The sequence below is a fragment of the Anopheles ziemanni genome, chromosome 2 (assembly GCF_943734765.1).
Source record: "Anopheles ziemanni chromosome 2, idAnoZiCoDA_A2_x.2, whole genome shotgun sequence".
In the NCBI taxonomy this organism is placed as follows: Eukaryota; Metazoa; Arthropoda; class Insecta; order Diptera; family Culicidae; genus Anopheles; species Anopheles ziemanni.
In genome coordinates, this window is record NC_080705.1 from 8562935 (window position 1) to 8581122 (window position 18188).

General features: G+C 47.3%; 6 protein-coding genes across 6 annotated transcripts; 1 reads left to right on the forward strand and 5 right to left on the reverse strand.

Annotated features, from left to right (window-relative positions):
• Positions 1-1924: 1924 nt before the first annotated feature.
• On the reverse strand, positions 1925-2269 carry LOC131293823 (vitelline membrane protein 15a-1-like). The gene has a single exon (XM_058321880.1). It carries the CDS (start codon positions 2267-2269, stop codon positions 1925-1927), a length of 345 nt encoding a protein of 114 aa, XP_058177863.1.
• Positions 2270-6835: 4566 nt separating this feature from the next.
• Positions 6836-7867, reverse strand: LOC131293924 (uncharacterized). The gene has a single exon (XM_058321978.1). The coding sequence runs from the start codon at positions 7865-7867 to the stop codon at positions 6836-6838; it is 1032 nt and encodes a 343-aa protein (XP_058177961.1).
• A 795-nt stretch (positions 7868-8662) lies between these two features.
• On the forward strand, positions 8663-11767 carry LOC131293956 (uncharacterized). The gene is made up of 4 exons (XM_058322008.1): positions 8663-8709; positions 10941-11050; positions 11130-11336; positions 11409-11767. The coding sequence occupies exons 1-4, from the start codon at positions 8663-8665 to the stop codon at positions 11765-11767; spliced, it is 723 nt and encodes a 240-aa protein (XP_058177991.1).
• LOC131281902 (uncharacterized) lies at positions 8837-10253 on the reverse strand. Its single transcript, XM_058311266.1, has 2 exons — positions 9263-10253; positions 8837-9198 (listed from the first exon to the last, which is right to left on the reverse strand). The coding sequence occupies exons 1-2, from the start codon at positions 10251-10253 to the stop codon at positions 8837-8839; spliced, it is 1353 nt and encodes a 450-aa protein (XP_058167249.1).
• Positions 11768-13701: 1934 nt separating the features above from the next.
• Positions 13702-14418, reverse strand: LOC131293994 (nucleolin-like). Its single transcript, XM_058322046.1, has 2 exons — positions 14405-14418; positions 13702-14332 (listed from the first exon to the last, which is right to left on the reverse strand). The coding sequence occupies exons 1-2, from the start codon at positions 14416-14418 to the stop codon at positions 13810-13812; spliced, it is 537 nt and encodes a 178-aa protein (XP_058178029.1). The 3' UTR covers positions 13702-13809.
• A 735-nt stretch (positions 14419-15153) lies between these two features.
• On the reverse strand, positions 15154-17876 carry LOC131283792 (nucleolar protein 14 homolog). Its single transcript, XM_058312796.1, has 2 exons — positions 17416-17876; positions 15154-17329 (listed from the first exon to the last, which is right to left on the reverse strand). Exons 1-2 carry the CDS (start codon positions 17828-17830, stop codon positions 15219-15221), a joined length of 2526 nt encoding a protein of 841 aa, XP_058168779.1. The 5' UTR covers positions 17831-17876; the 3' UTR covers positions 15154-15218.
• Positions 17877-18188: the final 312 nt, after the last annotated feature.

Here is an 18188-nt window from a genome sequence, read left to right on the forward strand (position 1 = left end):
CAAACGGAAGCGTCGTAGTCGTTGGGGTATCCGTCGCTTTTTTTTCTTGTTTCACTCTCTTCATTTCCGTTTCGCCATATTTCCTTCCCAGGACTACTCTACCAATCGTCTTCATCTTCGTCGTCGTCGTCACCGCTTCGTCCTTCCGGCGATAACGCGAGGCTTCGGTTGTTGCAGAAACTTGCTTTTCGCGGAGTTCCGCGGAAGGGCGAAAGGACGATACGAGGACGATTTTTCTTTTCGCAACGGGAGGAAGAGTCACCACACACACGGAACCTATTCACTTTTCATCACATCATCCACCGAGTTGTGGAGCCACGGAGTATAGGAAAATCGAAACCGAAACGTACCAGAACTTGGTTTGGTTTATGTTGGTGACGCGCGACGTCCTCGATGTGGGGTGGTGGGGTGGGTTAGTGGGCGGAAGGTGGTGGGGCAGGTCTAGCACAGATTGACAGCACAGTAGTGGGGGCCCGATTGAGAGGCGATGTAAGGTTTGGTTTAGCGCGTAAGACCCGCGTACCCGTACATACGACCGGTGGAAAAACTGACTGAAGACTGAAGGGTCCGCCGGACCAACGCCAACTGCTTGCCCAAAAACCGCGCATTCACCCACCCACCCATTCGTCCTTCACCCTGTTCCAAGGGTCGGAGAGGGGTAAGGGAGGTGGGCCCGAAATTCGGCTCTCACTTTCAATATCTCTCGCTCTTGCCGTGGAGCCGCGTGCCGAAAGGATCCTCCAAGCCCGAAGGCAATAACGTGGGAGTAGTACGCAGCGTGTCCTTCTTCCTTTCCGGGAGCACGCTCCATTCTCCCACGCTCGCACACTTTTATACTTTTCCAATTCTCTCCCTCTCTTTCCCATACACACACACACAGTTTGCCGACGGTTTCGGTGTATCCTTGCTTCGATTGACTGTGGACCAATCCGTCCCAGCGTTTGGTTGTATTTGTAGCCGGTGTGTGAACCCACTCCGTGACGGGCTTTTTCCCGAGAGTAACGACGACTCTACTTGTGTGCTCTGCTACCTGCTCCACTACGAAAGTTGTTGTCGAGTCCACTGCGCTGCCGGTAGTGTTCGAAGCCGACAAGCTTTTCCTCCAAAGGAGAGTTTAGGATTTAAAACATGAACTACCCCGGACCTGTCAGTACTTTCGAACCTTACATTATTTTGCCATCTTATTTTTATTTTTATTGCCATTAGCATTATACAGCATTATCAGCATAAGAAACTTTTGTAATCAAAGTCCTGCATGACTTACGAAATATTACGATTTAAACGGTTTGAAATAAAGAAAAAAGGTCTGTGCGCCAAAGGAGTGATAAATTCGAAATAAAAACTATAGTTTGAGAACAATTTATGTCAGCCCAAAAATTTTACATTTGATGATGAAATTTTTTACGAAAAAAGGGAGATTTATTGACTAGTTGCAGTAGTGCTGCATGTGACTATATCCCGGTAATTTTAGGAGATTTTGAGTAAAAAAATTTGGTTGCAACACTTTTGGTTCTTTTACCTTACAAGTGCCAAATTATCAAAATGCTACTAAAATAATTAGTTCCGCAAAAACACAATCGATTGTAGCAACTTCAACTGAATCAAAAGTTGTTTCATTTAGGTGATTCATACCAGAGCCAACGCCTCATTTACTGTGTTTTTCAGCTGATTTTTACTTTTAAACAATAAACGCAATAACAACAACAAGCATCCAAACAACAAACTTTAAATAACAACAAAGTGGTTGGTTTGTTTTGTTATCAAAAGTGAAAGCTTTCACTTAATGTTTTATTATGACACATGTTCACTTCAACATTCCCCGCTAAGTAGAACACGTCGATCAGGTTGGTGGATGTTAGGTGAGTGGAAGGGGGGGATACCGGAATGTTCCTCAGTCTTTGATGACGGCTGCTCTGCTGGCCGCTTAAATAATCTCCGCCATGGTGCCGTCCTGGTTGATGCCAACCTTCTCACCGTGCTGCTGGGCACGGTAATGTCCAGCGTGTCCACCGTGAGCAGCGTGTCCACCGTGTCCACCGTGGCCGTATCCGTGTCCGTGGGCAGCCGCCTGGCAGGGAACGGCTGCGTGATGGGTTCCGCAGCTCACCACCAGGTTGTGGCCGCACTTGACGAGGGGTGCCACCGCCGGGTAGGTGTGGACGACGGCCGGACCGGGTACCACATGGCCACCGGCGTGTCCGTACTTCGGTGGTGCCGCCAGGGCAACTCCAGCCAACGCCAGCAGGGTGATTGCGATGAAGCTGTTCATGTTGCTAGTCTTTACTTTACTTTGACTGAGTTCTTCACCGAGAGAGCTGAAACCGTTGACTGATGATCTTTCTCGCCTCCCGGGGGTCATTTTATATCAGACGAAAAGATACCACTCGCTTCCTAACCAGTAACAAAGTTTCCTTTTTTGCTCCATAAACAAAACAGCAACCAAAACACGAAAGGTGTCCAAGGGTGTGTTTTATTTGGCTTTTGCTAGGTGCATTTTTGTTTTCCTCCAGCCAAGAACCGCGCGGCAATTTGCGAGTGTTTTCTTTAAAATCGGCTACGCGAACGCACAATCGCCGTCAAGGATGACCCACAGCCGAAGCGAAGTGCGTAAAAGTGTCAATACCGACTGCGTTTCTAAACAAGAAACAACAGTTATTTTTATAACAGAATACAGTTTTGTAAAACAAAATAAACTTGCTCACTTATGCAAAAAAAAGCACACATGGTGGGTGTGGTACAAGAAAAAAGCGTATGTATCATTTTGTTAGTTGATCAAACATTCTGCCTTATCGTTCAATCGCAGTGAATTTAATATAAATGCATTGAGTACACGTTTAACTAGCCATTTCGTGTTAATGAAAACATCGAATGATGAAAAAATATACAAAACCACCAATCTATCAATCGAAGCAATTAATTATATCGGAATTGTTTATTCAATTTGATGCTTCGATGGCGAGAGTGCATTGTAATTGATTTGCTACCTTTCTTAAATAACTTGCATTTCTGTTCTCCAAAAATCACTAGCGAAGTTTTCCAAATAAAGCTTATGGAATTTTATTTAGCATTTGTAAAGTATGTTGACGGTTTTTTCTTTTCTTTTTTATTCTAAAATTTTCCAGAACAAAAATTATGGTGAATATTATATAAATCATACCTAGCTGTTTCACATTTTTCGGCCGCCACAAGTTCAAGAGATGTAAAATATAAAGTACATAACCAGATCTCAACCAAAACCAGGAAAATTCCAAAATGTCCCACTAGCAATATACATTGTTGTCTGAAGGTGAGTTCGAAAGATCTAAAAAGCAGACCACATAAAACCAATATAAGTTTAAAAAAAATTTAAAATAAAATTTGCTTCAAATATATCGTTTCATTTTAGAATAATTTTATTTCAATATACAATTAAGGGCAATCAGAAATTTCTTCGACTGGGGAATTGGAGGAAAGTAAAATACATAGCGCGAAAGTCGTGGGACCTCAGTTTACTCCTGTTATTTACACCTTCTCCGGGGCATTCGTGGTGGGTTTGGTGTAGCCGCTTGGTGTGCTTTGCTGTACGGTACTCGGCGTGGTTGGTGCAGGACTCATGGTGGTAGGGAATGCCGGATACTTGCCAGGACGGCTGTGACGTCCTCTGCCTGGAAACTGCACGAACCCTTGATCCTCCATATCTGTGTTGCGTGCCGTCCCCATATCTGGTGTTTGCTGTCTGTAACCTCCGTGACCTCCGTACGTTCCGTGCCCTCCGTATACCTCGTGACCACCGTAAGCTCCGTGGCCTCCGTACGTTCCGTGGCCTCCATACGCTCCATGACCTCCGTACGCTCCGTGGCCATGTCCGTGAGATGCTGCATGACATGGAACTCCCGCGTGATGTGCTCCACAGTTAACTACCAAGTTGTGACCACACTTAACGACTGGTGCCACTGCCGGGTAGGTGTAGACGACGGCCGGTCCCGGTTCCACAAGGTCTCCACCGTAACCACCACCATGTCCACCGTACTTTGGTGGGGCCGCCAAAACCACTCCCAAAGTCAGTAGGCTGATCGCGAAGAATCGCTTCATTTCGTACGTCACTTAACCGCTTTTCCAAGAGACCAAACACGGTGGACTGACAACATTCCGACGCAGTAGCATTATATATCGCACATAAATCCACATGGCGCCTTTAACGACTTCCGGTTCCACTCATGGCTCTCAGCGAAAGGTAGCATAAAAACAAGGAATGTAGGAAACGAGCAAAATAACAACGAAAACAGGTAACGCTTCGTTTGCACAAAAATGTTGCTTTCTCGAACGATACAACTTTTTTTTGTTACCTTAAAAAGTAAAAGCTCCTGTTTAGACCAACTGTTGACATTTAACAACTGCACGTATTACTTTCTATAAACAAATCTTTGAACAGTGGATAAGAAAATGATCGGACAAATAGCTTTCATAAAATATTGAACAACGCATAAGAAGTTTATTTGAAATTTATCAAAATGTTTCGGAACTTACTGAATTAACTTCAGAATCATCAAAACGGCAGGGAATGATTTGTATTTTTGTAAAACCTCGTGCTATAAAATAAGACAATTACGCCAATTCCACTCAATTTCCCCGTTCGGCGGACTCCTCGACTAGATCCGTGGTACTTTCGGCGCTCGTGTCCATGGCCCAGAATGCTTCGTCATCCGTTTTCGGTTTCTTCGTTGTAGTCATCAACATGGCGGTGCTTTTTGCGGTCGTCGCCTGCTGCACCGCCGTTCCATTTCCTGGTGCTTTCGTTTCTGCCTTAACCGTGGCGTTCGAGTTGGTCGTACTCTCTGGCGAAGAGGAAGGTTGTCCGTACGCGGAGATGACCGGAGCTTTGGGTGATTCGTTCAACCTTTCCCGCACTGGTGCAGCGAATGAGGGATGCTGTTCGTCTGTGGTCATCTTGTATGGAGAATCGCCACCAGTCATTGGCTTTGATCCAGCTCCGGAGACCGGGGGTTTCGAAAGATCTGCTCCAGGTGGTCCGAATGTTGGCGATGGATAGTAATCCATGGGAGGATGGTCATATTCCGGATAGACTTCCGGTGGCATCGACCCATAGTAAAGTAGTGGTGTATAGGGATATGACTCTTGCGCGTCATCAACACTTTGGTAAGGCGGCTCATAAGGACCGGGGGTTTGTGGAACTGCCGCTGGCGATGGATAGTAGTCGTAATGAGGTTCTCCAAAACCCGGGTAGCCGAGTGGTTGAGGTTGATTATACTGAGCGAACGGTACATCGTGATACATCGGGTCTGTTAAGTAGTACGATGAGTCTGTAGAGTACACTGTATTTTGATCAAGCGATCCACTCGCATAATTAGTCGGTTTGTATCCATTCGCACTCGACGGAACTGTGTTGTACATAAATGGTGTAGACTTTTCAGAAGGGACGCCCACTGCGTACCCAGTATCCTGAGCAGCACGACTCGTCTTCTTGCGCTCGTAACCATCCACATTAAGCGTGTTCTTACAGCCACCATCACTCCAGGAGCCCCTGGAAGAGCCATACAGCCAGTAGCTTTCAGATGTATCTTGACTTGAAGGCATACGAACGTCAACTATAGCATAGCGTTCCCAATCGCGTTCATCCTGCTGGAATGGTTTCCCATAGCCATAGGCAGACGGGTAGCTACTACTCGGGGGTTGATATTGAGGGTCTTGCTTCTTTGGATAGTAGGAGTTGCTGACTTCCTGCAGTCTCCGCGATCGATCATTGCTTGTCGTTCGTTTGTCCACGTTCATTTCAGACCTTGCATACCATCTGCCATCTACACCGTAATGGGCCAACGTTCCAGCTGCCCAAAAGAGACACAACAATCCAAACTTCATCACCATCACGTCCAACAAACACTCTTTACTTCACAGAATTGGTACAACTTAATTTCTCTTCTTTTCGCCTATCAAACTTTTCAAACGCATTCCGTGACGATTAACCAAGAGCAAACACCTTTCAACCACTGCCAAATGCTGTATGAATGAAAATCTGCGCAAACCGATCGGCTCATGCCCGGTTTGGATTAATGACGATTCAAAAATATTGCTTCCGTCAGCAATTTTTCGTACCTCGACGGCCTGTGTGCAATTGACAAAAAAGTATATTTACGAAAAATAAAGCGGGTTAAAGGCGTATGTGATCCAATTTCACGGCCTCGAAGTTCAATCCAATATGATTGGTTTGCCCGTAAGTAAGCGCGTGCCACTGACTTTAATTATTTTGGCGTGTCTTACATTGGAGTTGTTGAAGATAACCTCTCAACTGTCACTACGAATTAAATTATCAAGAGTACAGGAAAAATATGCCACAAAACATGCGTTCTGATGATTCGTCAAATTTGTTTTACAGAAAATATGCAATTCGCTGGAGAACGATTGGTGACCAGGCCATGCCAGCACGACGTGCTCAACTGCGAGCGGGCCATTAAAGAAGAAGAAGAAGCAATTCGCTGGGATGGGTCCATTCGACTCCCTCTTGTAATGTACAGTTTCTTGGTCAAATAATTCTCTAATTCTCTTATTGTTTCAAGTCGATGATGTAGAATTAGGAACATAAGAGAAATTATTTCCCAACTTCCATGAGCTTAAAACCGTGCCACATTTTAGGTCATCACGCATCATTTTGCTGACGAAAGTGAAACTTTGCATACCCCGAACCACCGCGAAGAAGCATACCTTAAAGAACGTCGAGTCGAGTTCTATCGAAGGGAAAGGGTTTTTGTGTTTGTGCAACTCTCTTTGCGACACAGCGTGGAGCTGACTTTTTATTTGTTACTAAAAAAAAAATAGAAAACCACAAATATTTACACGCGTTTTAGCGTCGCGCGGTCGCCACCTCGACGGCGGCGTCCGTTGAACTCTCCGTGTTCGACTCGACGGCCCAGAATTCGTCGTTGTCCTCGTTCGCCTCGGTTGTCGTCGTCAGCACTGGCAGCGGGTTGGCCGTGCTGGTCGTTTTTTCCGGCTCCGCCTGCGTGCCTACCAATGCCCTGGCTGTTGTCGATGCCGCCGTCGGAGCCGCTGCTCCTATCGAGGGTTCCGACGATGGTTTGTTGAAGGCGGAGATAACTGGCACCTTGGCCGACTCGCCCAGCTCTTCCTGGACCGGGGCCGCGAAACCGGGAACAGCTTCCTCTTCATCCTCCTTGGCCACTTTGTAGGAGGGCCCAGCTTCGGAAGGCTTTGGATAGGCCCCCGGTGAGGTTGGCTTTGTTTGGGGTGGTGATGGTGGTGGTGGTGGATAGTAGCTTGGGGGAGGCGGGTAGTAGCCAGGGTAGGCTGCTGGATGCGGCGGACCATAGTGGGCTAGCGGTGGTGCATGGTGATACATCGGTGGTGGATGTGGATAGTAGGGGGGTGCACTGTAACTCTCGAACGGTAGACTCGCCGAACAGGGAAGCCTGGTTACGGTCGGCGTACATCCGATCAGTAAGTTCTGTGCACAGTTTGGCTTCGGTGCGACCGCCTTGAATGTCACTGACGTCGTCTTTCCGTAGGGCGCACCTTCGTTGGGGTATGTCCTCGCCGCACGATTCGTCTTCTTGCGACCAAACCCATTCACATCCATCGAGCTCTTGCTATAACCACGAGTTCGCGAACTCTTCCCGTACGTTCCATACTTCCGGCGGCTTTTGGGCAGTTCTTGTCGCGGATAATTTGGAGTAGATCCGCTCGAGTAGCGTTCCCAATCTCCACTGTCCTGCTGGAGCTCGTTACCGTTGCCATACGAAGGTGAGTAGCGGCTCGAACGTAGATAACGATCACGGCTCATCGGACTGTACTCGCTGCTAAACTCCTCGAAACTTAGCACACGAGATTCCACACTCGGGCCCTCGTCCACGAACATCCTCGAACTCCCGTACCAACTGTCCTCCCCGCACTGGGCCATCGCCCCAACCACCCACAGTAGCCACACCGAACCGATCCTCCTTGCCATAGCGCGTCACCGAAACTGTTCACTGCACAACGCTTGTAGGTCTTTTTTTATCTCCCTATATACTGACCACCACGAGCCAAAGGCGGATGCTTATCCGCTTCCTTCGGGGAAATCTCCGAAAGTGGGTCACCAAACTAGACAATCCCGCCCTGTTTCCGGGTGTTGACGGTCGCCTATGCACCGGGCAGCTGGTTTGCTTTGCGCTAAAATAAACACCCGCCACCTGAGGGGCTGACTGTACCGGTTCCTCTGCCGGCCACTGTTCGATGGAAAATGACGCTGCGGACCGATCGCCCGATGGCCGTGTATATGCAACCGGTGCGGTTCCATTGCTTACATTCACCCGGCGACCTACTTTTTCCGGGAACGGAAAAAAACCGCCCTATTGAATTACTGCAACAGGTCCGAATGCCGGATTGCCTGAAAACTCGCCGAAAAGGGTAAGGCTTGACGCTTTTTTGGGTCGCCGAAAATTCCGGCGGTAACTTTATCTCCCGTGTTTTGCCTATCTTGTGTTGTGTCTTGTGGTGTAGTACACCCCCGAAAAAGCCGGTAGCTGAAAGTGATACCACGATCGCCAAAAACAAAAGTCCAAACAACAGATCCAAGCAGGCAGCTCGAGTTGCTGCAACGACGGAGCTCTTCTGGAGGTAAACAATCCAATGGGAGAGTGTCCAAATTGTGTCCGGTGTGCAATTGTTGGCAATGTTTCGAAAGTGGTTCGCGGACAACTTCAAGCACCGGCGAAAGTGGTAAGTGTGTTGGAAAAACGATATGCGATAGAATCTGGTAACAGGATACACTTTGTTCTACTTGAGAAGGGTTTCCAGTTTTATTACGTCTAAAGTAACTTATGCGTGCGGGGCTGAGCTGAGCTGTTCACCCATTCAGGCAGCCGCAGGTGCACTTGCTGTGGGCACAACAGTCGCTGCACATGCCACACTTGCCGCAGAGGGCTCGCGCATTCTGCTGACAGGCGTTACACTGCGGAAACCGGAGCATATTCAGATGGTACGGGTCCCAGGCGTACGGGTTGAACACCATCGAGGGGAGCGAGTAATGGAACCGGGAGCGCTCGATACCCTTACCAGGCAGTGGCATGGATCCATCACCGTCAGTGGACACGATCGGGGTTCGATTGAGAACGAGCGTTGAGCTACCGGCGGTTGAAGGTGTTGCCCGTTGCTTACGGCCCAGCTTGTGTGGTCCAAATCCGCTGGCCATACGCTGTTCCATTTCAGCTGTGGATGGTAAAAGAATCTCTGACACCTCTGTTTGTTTGGGAAATGGAGAGACATTTCTTACCGTAGTCGGCGTACCGATCGTAGCTCATATCGGATTCACTTCTAGAACCGGCTTGAGTCGGATAGTCCACCGGTACCTTCTTCCGCGAGGCAACCGTTGCCCGGTGTTGGTTTTTGATTTCCTCCAATGTACGCGAGCGGAACTGTCCCTCGTCCCAGTCGTAGTTTGATCGCCGGGAGGCCAGAGCTTCCTGATTGCGCAGGGCGAAGAATTCATCCAACATCCGCTGACTCGTTTGCTCGTTGTAGTCAAAGAATGGTGGAATGGCTTGGGATTTAGCTGGTGCCGCCCGATGTGGCTCCTTCTCGGTGTCGTCGGACGTTTCGTCCTTACCACCGAAGGTGGCACTGTACCTACGACGAGCCGGTAGCACCTGTTCCCTATCGGGACTATCATCGACGTAGAAACGCTCCTGAAGCAAGGCTTCCTTGGCCATCGGCTGGTTCTGCTGCTCCTGCTGCTGTTGCTGTTGCTGCTCAGCCGACTCTACGTTGGCCAATTGGTCCTGGATACTTCGTGCCGGAGCGAATACCTTCCGTTCCACCCGATCCGTTGCCCTGCCATCCATCTGTTCCTTCTGCACTCCGTACTTGTGCACCTTCATCGTGCGAACGGTCGGTCCACCAGAGGAAGCTTCGTTTGGCAGCTCCTGATCCGAGTCGACCGAGTACACCTGCACGACCACGTGACTATTCTCGGCCTTCAGATCTTCATCCAGCATCGAGTCTAACCCGCGACCTCGCGGTTGTTGTTGTTCCCGCTTCAATTCATCGAAGTGAACCAATTGTTCCGCCGGAGCAACGGTTCCCGCGGAAACTAGCTCCCACTGGCCGGCCTCTTCGGCAACCATCCGCTCGTTGTACCGCTTTCCTTCACCATACCGAGCACCACCCGTCTCCTCCAACCGACTAACGGCACCGATGAAGACAATCGACACCAACAGCAACGTACTGCACAAAACGGTGGCCACAATCGTGCACATTTTTCCCATCACTTTCCTCCCGCACGACGAGAGCTACGATGATGATTTGCGAATTTCCCGGCTGTCTCAGCAGCACTCTCGAACCGATCGAACGACGCAAGCCCATACAATACTCGCGCTGCACCGGTTTCCTTCGCTTTAAATAGGTTAAACCTTTGGCACGCCGTTGTTACGAACCGTTCCAGAGGGTTGACCGTGACTTCAGCTCCCGGGTTTCGAGCGAGCCCTTAACTGTAAACAAGCAGAAACCCCCCCCCCCCGCGTTTAGCGGTCAAGCTCTGGGGTGCACGAAAAACCGCATGCACATACTCGAGTCCATGTTGATGTTTTGCATACCGGTCCAGGGTCACAGAGTGGTGCAGATTCTATGAAATCTAGCAAGACCTTTGCACCACCATCTGCACGGCAGGTGGTTACTGTTACGTTGACCTTCTCCTCGCGAGTTCCAAACAGCTATTTTTTACGTGGTCTTTTCCTTGTTTGGAAAAGTGCCCGTACAAGCTCACCATAAAAATCTAAACAGTTACCATTTTATTGTGGTTGAATTGTGTAATTAGCACATAAGCACTTTGATTGTGCTTTCAATTCATTTATTTCGGTTTGCCAACAAATTACCTAATGACGCTCAACTTATTATCAAACGAACGATGTGAACATTGTTTGAATTCATTTTAACGAAATTATTAACTTTTTCAGGTCCTTTGGTTTCGGTAGGAGATCTTCGGTTCTTGAAGTGTTGGGAAGGCAGAAAATTAGACAGGAACAGTATGCTGCACTTCTAGCGTGTATTGATTATTTGGAGGAAAGTGAGTAAAACAATACATATTCAACAAATAAGCAGTATGTTGTATTATCTATCGTCATTTGATTCGGCACTCACAACAGACATCGGAGTGTATGGACTTTTCATGACGGGGGGAAGTGTATCGCATATGAGAAAGATATTGGAGAAAATAAAACAAGGTTGTCCAAGCATCCTGCCGTACCTCCGCACGATGCATGCACCTCGGGAGTGTGCCTACGCCTTCCACCACTTCCTCACCTCATACCGAGTGCAGGTCCTACCAGCACGTTGCACAAACGTGGTCCGTGGTAAGTGTCCTCCAATACCATCTTTTTTGCGAAGTGGCTTGTGTTTGCTTCCATTTGTCCATCAAATTGCAGGCAATATTGCCGGCGTGCCGAGGCGATTGATCGCTCTCGACGTGCTTAATCTGCTGCGCGAAGAGTTCGACGATACCCGGCTACACTTTGCCATCCGCTACCTGCAGCTGATGCGTCGCTTCTGTCTGTACGGTTTTGTGCGGCCGACGGAAATGCGTACAATTATCGCACCGGTTCTGGCGTTGCCGAAAATTTTCCCCGAACCGGACGCACCCAGCAATCTGGTCGAGAAATCGATGATACTTTTGGAGCTGATTCTGCACGCTAACCTCCTTGGCGACCCCGCCGCCCTGGCAGGGGAGTTGCAGCGCGCCTGTGTACAGTTTCGAGCGACCCCCGCCAAAAAACGGCAACCATAAAGATGAGTATCGCGTGAAAAATCTGCAAACGACGTGCTGGATTCAAGCGATAGTCTCTTTGTTTCTTGTCTTTTTCATCGCACTTTCAAATTACACTCATTATCAGTTAACACAGTCAGTAACAGATTTCGCTGGTGGGTGTGTTTGTTATCGGTGGCTTTTTGAAGTACGCATCGGCATATTTAATAGGCAGGGCAGATAGGAAATCAACCACATTCCGGATTCCGTTATCATGATGGTATGTTTTATAGATACTAAAACGGCAATGAAAGATAGGAAGGGGTCGTAATGATAATCTGTGATTGCTCCAAATCACATTTTTAGGCCATGTTTGTTGAATGAATGAATCACTAATTGGAGACACATGGATGGAAACAAACGTCCCACTTTAAAGTGCGCATCGGTTGTAAATTCATTGGCTCGACTCTGCTTTCTTAGTTGTCTCAGTGTAAAACATGATTCACTGTGCTAAAAACGAATACAGAGAAACATTAACTAACTGGTTGGTAAAAAAATGTGTGAGAATCTTCTGCAAACAAATCCCACCTTGTTTGTTTTGGACGGAAGCATCCGCAAACTGCGTTCTTCGCATCGGTATCGCCAATGTGCATTCGTTTTTTTAAGTACATCCAGCTACTGCAACTGCAACAGTACGTCCGGCCTTGTGACGGTTGGTGTTTGAACGAGTGAGGTTGCATCCCCATTAGACCGCCAAGGTTGCCTATCGCAGTCCGATAAGAAGCGACCGTTTATCGGTTATGAAACCCTGGATACCGCGCCGCCCCATAGACGGTAGTGTGCACATTTGACTGAGATATTTGTCACGCACGGATAGCGAGAATGAGAAAAAAAAACGGCCACACAGACAAATCGTTCTACGGCATGCCGTCATAATCAGTAAGTGTATTTTTGCGCTGCAAACTTCCTTTGCATTGCCGGGGGGAAGGAACTTAGTCATCGCGCGGGTTTGTCCGGGTGACGCTTCTCCTTTTCTCGGTGCTCGAGGGCAGTCTCGTCGTGATATTTCAAGTTCCTGCTATTATCGTGGTAGGCTCAGTTGCACTCGAACCGTTCTCGAATCCGGCGTGTTCGAACTAGCCCTAACAAAGGGAGCTCCAGCATAATTTCGAATCGAATCGATTCAACCGAAAACGTGATTTAAGTGATACCAAAATGTGCCTGTGCTGTGGAAATCGTGAAGGATACGATATCGAAGATGGAAATTTTGGCAAGTCGCACAACGAAAGTTTCAGCACGAGTCAAGTGAGTGAACGAGTCCTGTTTTGAAATTGGACGTTTGTGGTAATGCAATCGATGACAAAAAGCGACTATTTACCAATTCATTATCTCCTCCTCCCATAGACGGTTGAAGTAGGACAAGTGACTGTAATCACGGACCAGCCGACCAATGGGACCGCCACAGTTTCCGGAGCTTCATCGCCTTAAGATACCCGGTGAGGTCGCTGCGGGTAGCGGACACTAGAGATAGCGTCTCAGCAGTGCAATTCATTTCCGTGATAGCCACTCAATCGTTATCATTTTCATCATAAATTATCAGCGTGATCAATTAAGATTTTTACACGATTTCGAACTTATTATATACTTAGCATGTTGCGTGATAAGTTCGTAACTTTTTTTAAACGTTAACGGTATGAAACAACGTCCAAAGGAATCCACTTCTGTAGTACAATCTGGCATTTATGGGATTTACATTTTTCATTATTCTCTATGCTGGATATATAGCTGGATCTACGGATGCATTACAAGCGATTTAAACAACAGATTGTTGTTGATTGTAAGACTATAAAACTAATAAAAAAGAATTTCATAATGTTGAATTAAATGCAAAGCTAGTCTTATTTGAAATAACGTATTACTTCTTTCTTTGAAGTTGAAGTTCATATGTATTTCTCTTTATGGTTTATCACATTCTCAAAAGTAATCGTGCAGTAATCACATCGCGGGGTCAATTACACTATCGCAGATCATTTCTTCTATCCAGAGCGCATCCAGAGATCTTGGCTTTTCTTACCTTTAAATGATTAACCAGTCACATTGGTAGGATCTGCACGAATGTACTTGACAAATCTATTCATCATATCACTGAGATCCTCGTCGGCATTTCCGGCATCTTCCTCTTCGTCTGCTAGCTTCCGTTTCCGTTTGCGCGTTATTTCTTCGAATAGTCTCGGGTGGTCTTTCAAGCGCTCCTTTAGCTCGCTCTCGTTCATGTAGTCCCACAGATCCCAGTCCTCCATTAGCGACAGTGGCTTGGCTTCCGGGAGGTTAATATTTTCGTTTGTGCATTGCTCTTCGTCGCCCTCGTCGGAAGATGCAGGAGCAGAGCGATAAGCATTCATGAATAACTCGCAATAAGGATCCTCTTCATCGTCCTCGTCGTCATCTTCGTCATTGTCCGAACTATCTGATGAACGATGTCTATACCGGAAGTCCCGGCAGTATTCTCCAGCCGACGCTTCTTCGGATGTGTCCGTAAGAACATCTGCTTCTGGAGAAATAACTGGATCTGTTGAACTAAAGTCGGGCACTTTAGTAGTTTCTGAGCTATCAGAGAAAAGAAAGATTCAACAAAGTATGAACCGTGTAATGCACGAAACGAAAAAAATAGGTGTTTACCTCGGCTCCGTCATGTTGTTTGTGCTTCTGTTCAGGAATCGATAACAATTACCAACAAAATAGACCGTTCTACACTGTTCTGTTATTGAACTTTGACTTTAAGGTTTGGTTCAACAATAAAGAAGTTTAAAATCACCATTTCTTTTTCAAAAGTGCAGAAATAAATGTTAATTCGATGTGAAACTGCAAACTGCGCGGCCAATCGTCAAGTAGTTGTTTTGACAATTCTGATGTTTGTTTACATTTTCATTCACCTGACGTTTCGATTTTTCAAATATTTTTCTTCCAAATTCGTTAACAACGAAAAATATTAAACCAACGAAACAGTTCCAGTTCGGCGTTGCATCAGAGCGGATGGTTAGCAGTGCACGAGGTTCCTGAAAGGGTTAGCGGAAAAGTAAGGTTAGCTTGCGGCACGACCGCGTGGTCACGCCGAGCTGGAGCTCAGGTCAGACAAATCATAGCTGCCGCACATCTCGTGCTGTTTGAGTCAAACAAGCGGACCATGAGTTCTTGTGTCCTGACAACGGAAGGAATTATCCCTCCCGTGGACGGCGGCTGGACATATGGCTTTTATAGCCGGTCCTAAATGACGAGCCCCTTCATAGGAGTTCGGACAGAGTCGGTACGCCTCTGATTACGAGTAAGGGAACAAATTGTTCGACTTAGTTTAGGAGGATATATCCCGACTCGCGTAACGAAAGAAGAAAGAAGAAGAAACCAACGAAAAAAAGTATGGGGTTTTTTTAATGCTATTTTTTTATTTGCTTCAAATCATGCCCTGTCGGCTTAACCATGTTTGGCTACTAACACCCTATTTGCGATACTTTCTCTTACGATCCAACGAATTGAGCTCGCCTTGCTGGATGGTCGCCTCTCCTAATAGTCTCTTGACCTTCTCCTTGCGCTCCCGATCGCTTTCCATGCGTCGCTTATGGTGTAGATTCGCGATGTACTCATTGTCGAGACGAATTTCGCGTGCGGCACTGCGCTTCTCCTTCTTCACCCGCTGTATAAGCTTCTTCCGTTGCTCCTTCAACGACAGTTCCGTCCTGGGGAGACGGCCAATCTCATGGTAGACTGGATCGATTTTCGGTTCTAGCAAACGCAACGGTTTTGGCTTTTTCTGAGGTGCCACCAGGTACCTTACCGGTCTGTCAACCAGTTGTGTCAGCTTAACTCGCACGTTCTTGAGTAACGTTTTAACCTTCGTTGGGTACTTGACTGTCTCCAGCGCAGTCAATTGGTTCAAGAAGGGTCGGACAATGGTCTCGACGGCGGGACAATCGCACAACTGTGTGCTCAAAGTAGAGATCATCGAAACCGCGGTGGCAACAACACGAATTTTAAACGATTCTGTCATTTCCGCCCGCAATAAATCTTCGGCGATCAATTTTAACCCTTCGCTGGGTACTTTAACAGCTTCCTCGTTTGGTGCCAGTAGTAACGACGCGGTCTCAGCTTTAAACGGATGCAAACACTTGTTGGTTGTGTGCGGAGGGGTGGGAGGACAAGCTTGATTGATGACCTCAGCTAGGAAGGAAAGTACCGCCGGAAGAAAACGCTTGGATTGCTCGACACATTCCAACACTGTCGTAATGAGCAGCATCCCGGTAGCAATATGGCGCCGATTGCGGACAGGACACTGCGTCAGCACTTCACTGATAAACACCAGCCCCGGCGTTACGATTGAATGCCGCGCGTCTGAGGCGGAAAAGAGCAACGGAAGAAGCTTCAAAACGATCAGTGTTGCTAAGGGTGGATGGCGCTGGGGATGCTTTTGAAAGTCGGCGTACTTTTCCTGCAAGATATCATGGAACATTCCGCTGGTGCCGGCCGGATCTTTCTTGGCCAGATCGTAAAGCAGTGGCGTTAGCAGATGTAACGCTTTGAAGTCCGTTGTTATCGAAGCGAGACTAGTCACGGTGAATCGATCCACGAGATGTTGAATAATGTAGACAAAAATCACCGGCCGTTGCGCCTTCGCCCGCGGGTTGTTTTCGTTTGCTCTCTGAACAATCTTCTCCACAACCACAGCCTGCTGCTCAACGGTATATTTTCCGAGCAATTCAGCAAAATCTTCGTACTGCCTCGGGATTTCAATGAAGTGGGGAATCGGTTCCATCGGAATGGAATCAACAGGATTTTCTGATTCTTGTTTATCATCTTTCGGTTCTGGTTCTTCATCCTCTGCTTCTTCATCGTCGTCGCTAGCTGGTGCAGCGTTTTTAAGGTCGGATAAACTATCAGCATCGCTACCACTAGATTCATCCTCATCATCTTCGCCTTCTTCGTCATCGTCGTCATCATCGTCTTCACCATCTTCACTGGCCGGCTCATCATCTTCCTCATTTGGGTTTGATTTGCCCGCAGCTTCTAGCGACACTTTTCTCGGATCGTACCCATTAGCTACGCCGTTTATTCCATCATCATCGTCCACCAAAGGGCCATTATCGTCGTCGTCATTCAACAAATAGCCATCGTCCAGGGCGTCAGCAGAAAGGTGCTTTCGGATTTTATCCTTCCCCCGATCACCCTCATCGTTCTTCATGCGTTCTAAACGCTCTTGCTCAAGCTTTTCCTTCCGTTGCTGCTCCTTTCGTGCAAGCTCTTCCGATTTAACCTTTTCTGCAGGCGTACCCCGCCGCTCGAAGATCATCTCGCGCATCACACGATCGTAGTCGTCCGGCGTGGGGCGATCCTTCTCCGTACGCATGTGTGCTCCAACTTGCGACATCAGCAGCTTCAAGTCTTTGTCCAGTTCTTGCGATTTCTCAAACAACATCTCATTGTCGCGCTGCTTTTCCGTCCTCAATCTCTTCGACTCGGCGATCATTTCTTCGATCACTGTTTTACGATCCCTTCCACCCGTTGCACCTTCGTCATCGGATCCTCCGCCAAAATGTGTCGCTTTGGTGAAGTCGTCTAAAAGAGGTGATAAGTAATTGAATAATTCATTCCTGTGACAAAGTAAAGGGCCGACCAACAAAAAACAAATCAAACTGTATTACCATCCAACCGGCCGGTCTCCTCATCCTCATCATTGTCATCATCAACCACATCGTCCAAGTTTTCCAATTCCGCCAACGTTTGGCCACGATGGGTCAGATTCAGATTGTACATTTGCATTTTCAGCGCTTTACCGGACGGTTGCCGCACGGGATTTGCGCCAAACTTTCTCGCGTCCGTGAAGCGGTTCGTTTTGTGCAGGACGGCAAATTCCTTGCCCAGCGTTTGTTTACGATTTTCGATGGCACGCCGTTTCAACGCTCCCGGGTGCTTGGATTGAGGGTCACGGTTCAACACGGCAAACTTCGATTTCATCACGACGGTCTCGAACGGGTTTCCATTCGATTTTTTAAACCCATTACCGGCTTTGCGTTGCAACAACCGATCGGAATCGACACGCTTTCTTTTCGATTTCATGATGTACTTTTTACGGGCCTTACGAACTTAAATTTTTAAAGTTACCTCTTCGAATCGCACGTGGTTGTGTTTATTTGTAAACATGTCAAATTTGACAACGCTCAACGAAAGAGACAAATTAATGTGAGAAAAGGATCGCTATATACTTCGAATTGGGCCGAGGGACTAATAGGTGTAACAGAGACAACAATATTACTTCACACGATGAGAAAAACCTCCTAGGCGCAGTAAATTTTAGCACAGATAAAATTTCAAGATAATAACCATTACAAAATATAAATTTGAGTTATCCGTTGAGCTACGAATAATATTGCGCGGTTTGTTTCATTTATAAATTTTCTTGCATAAACTACAAAAT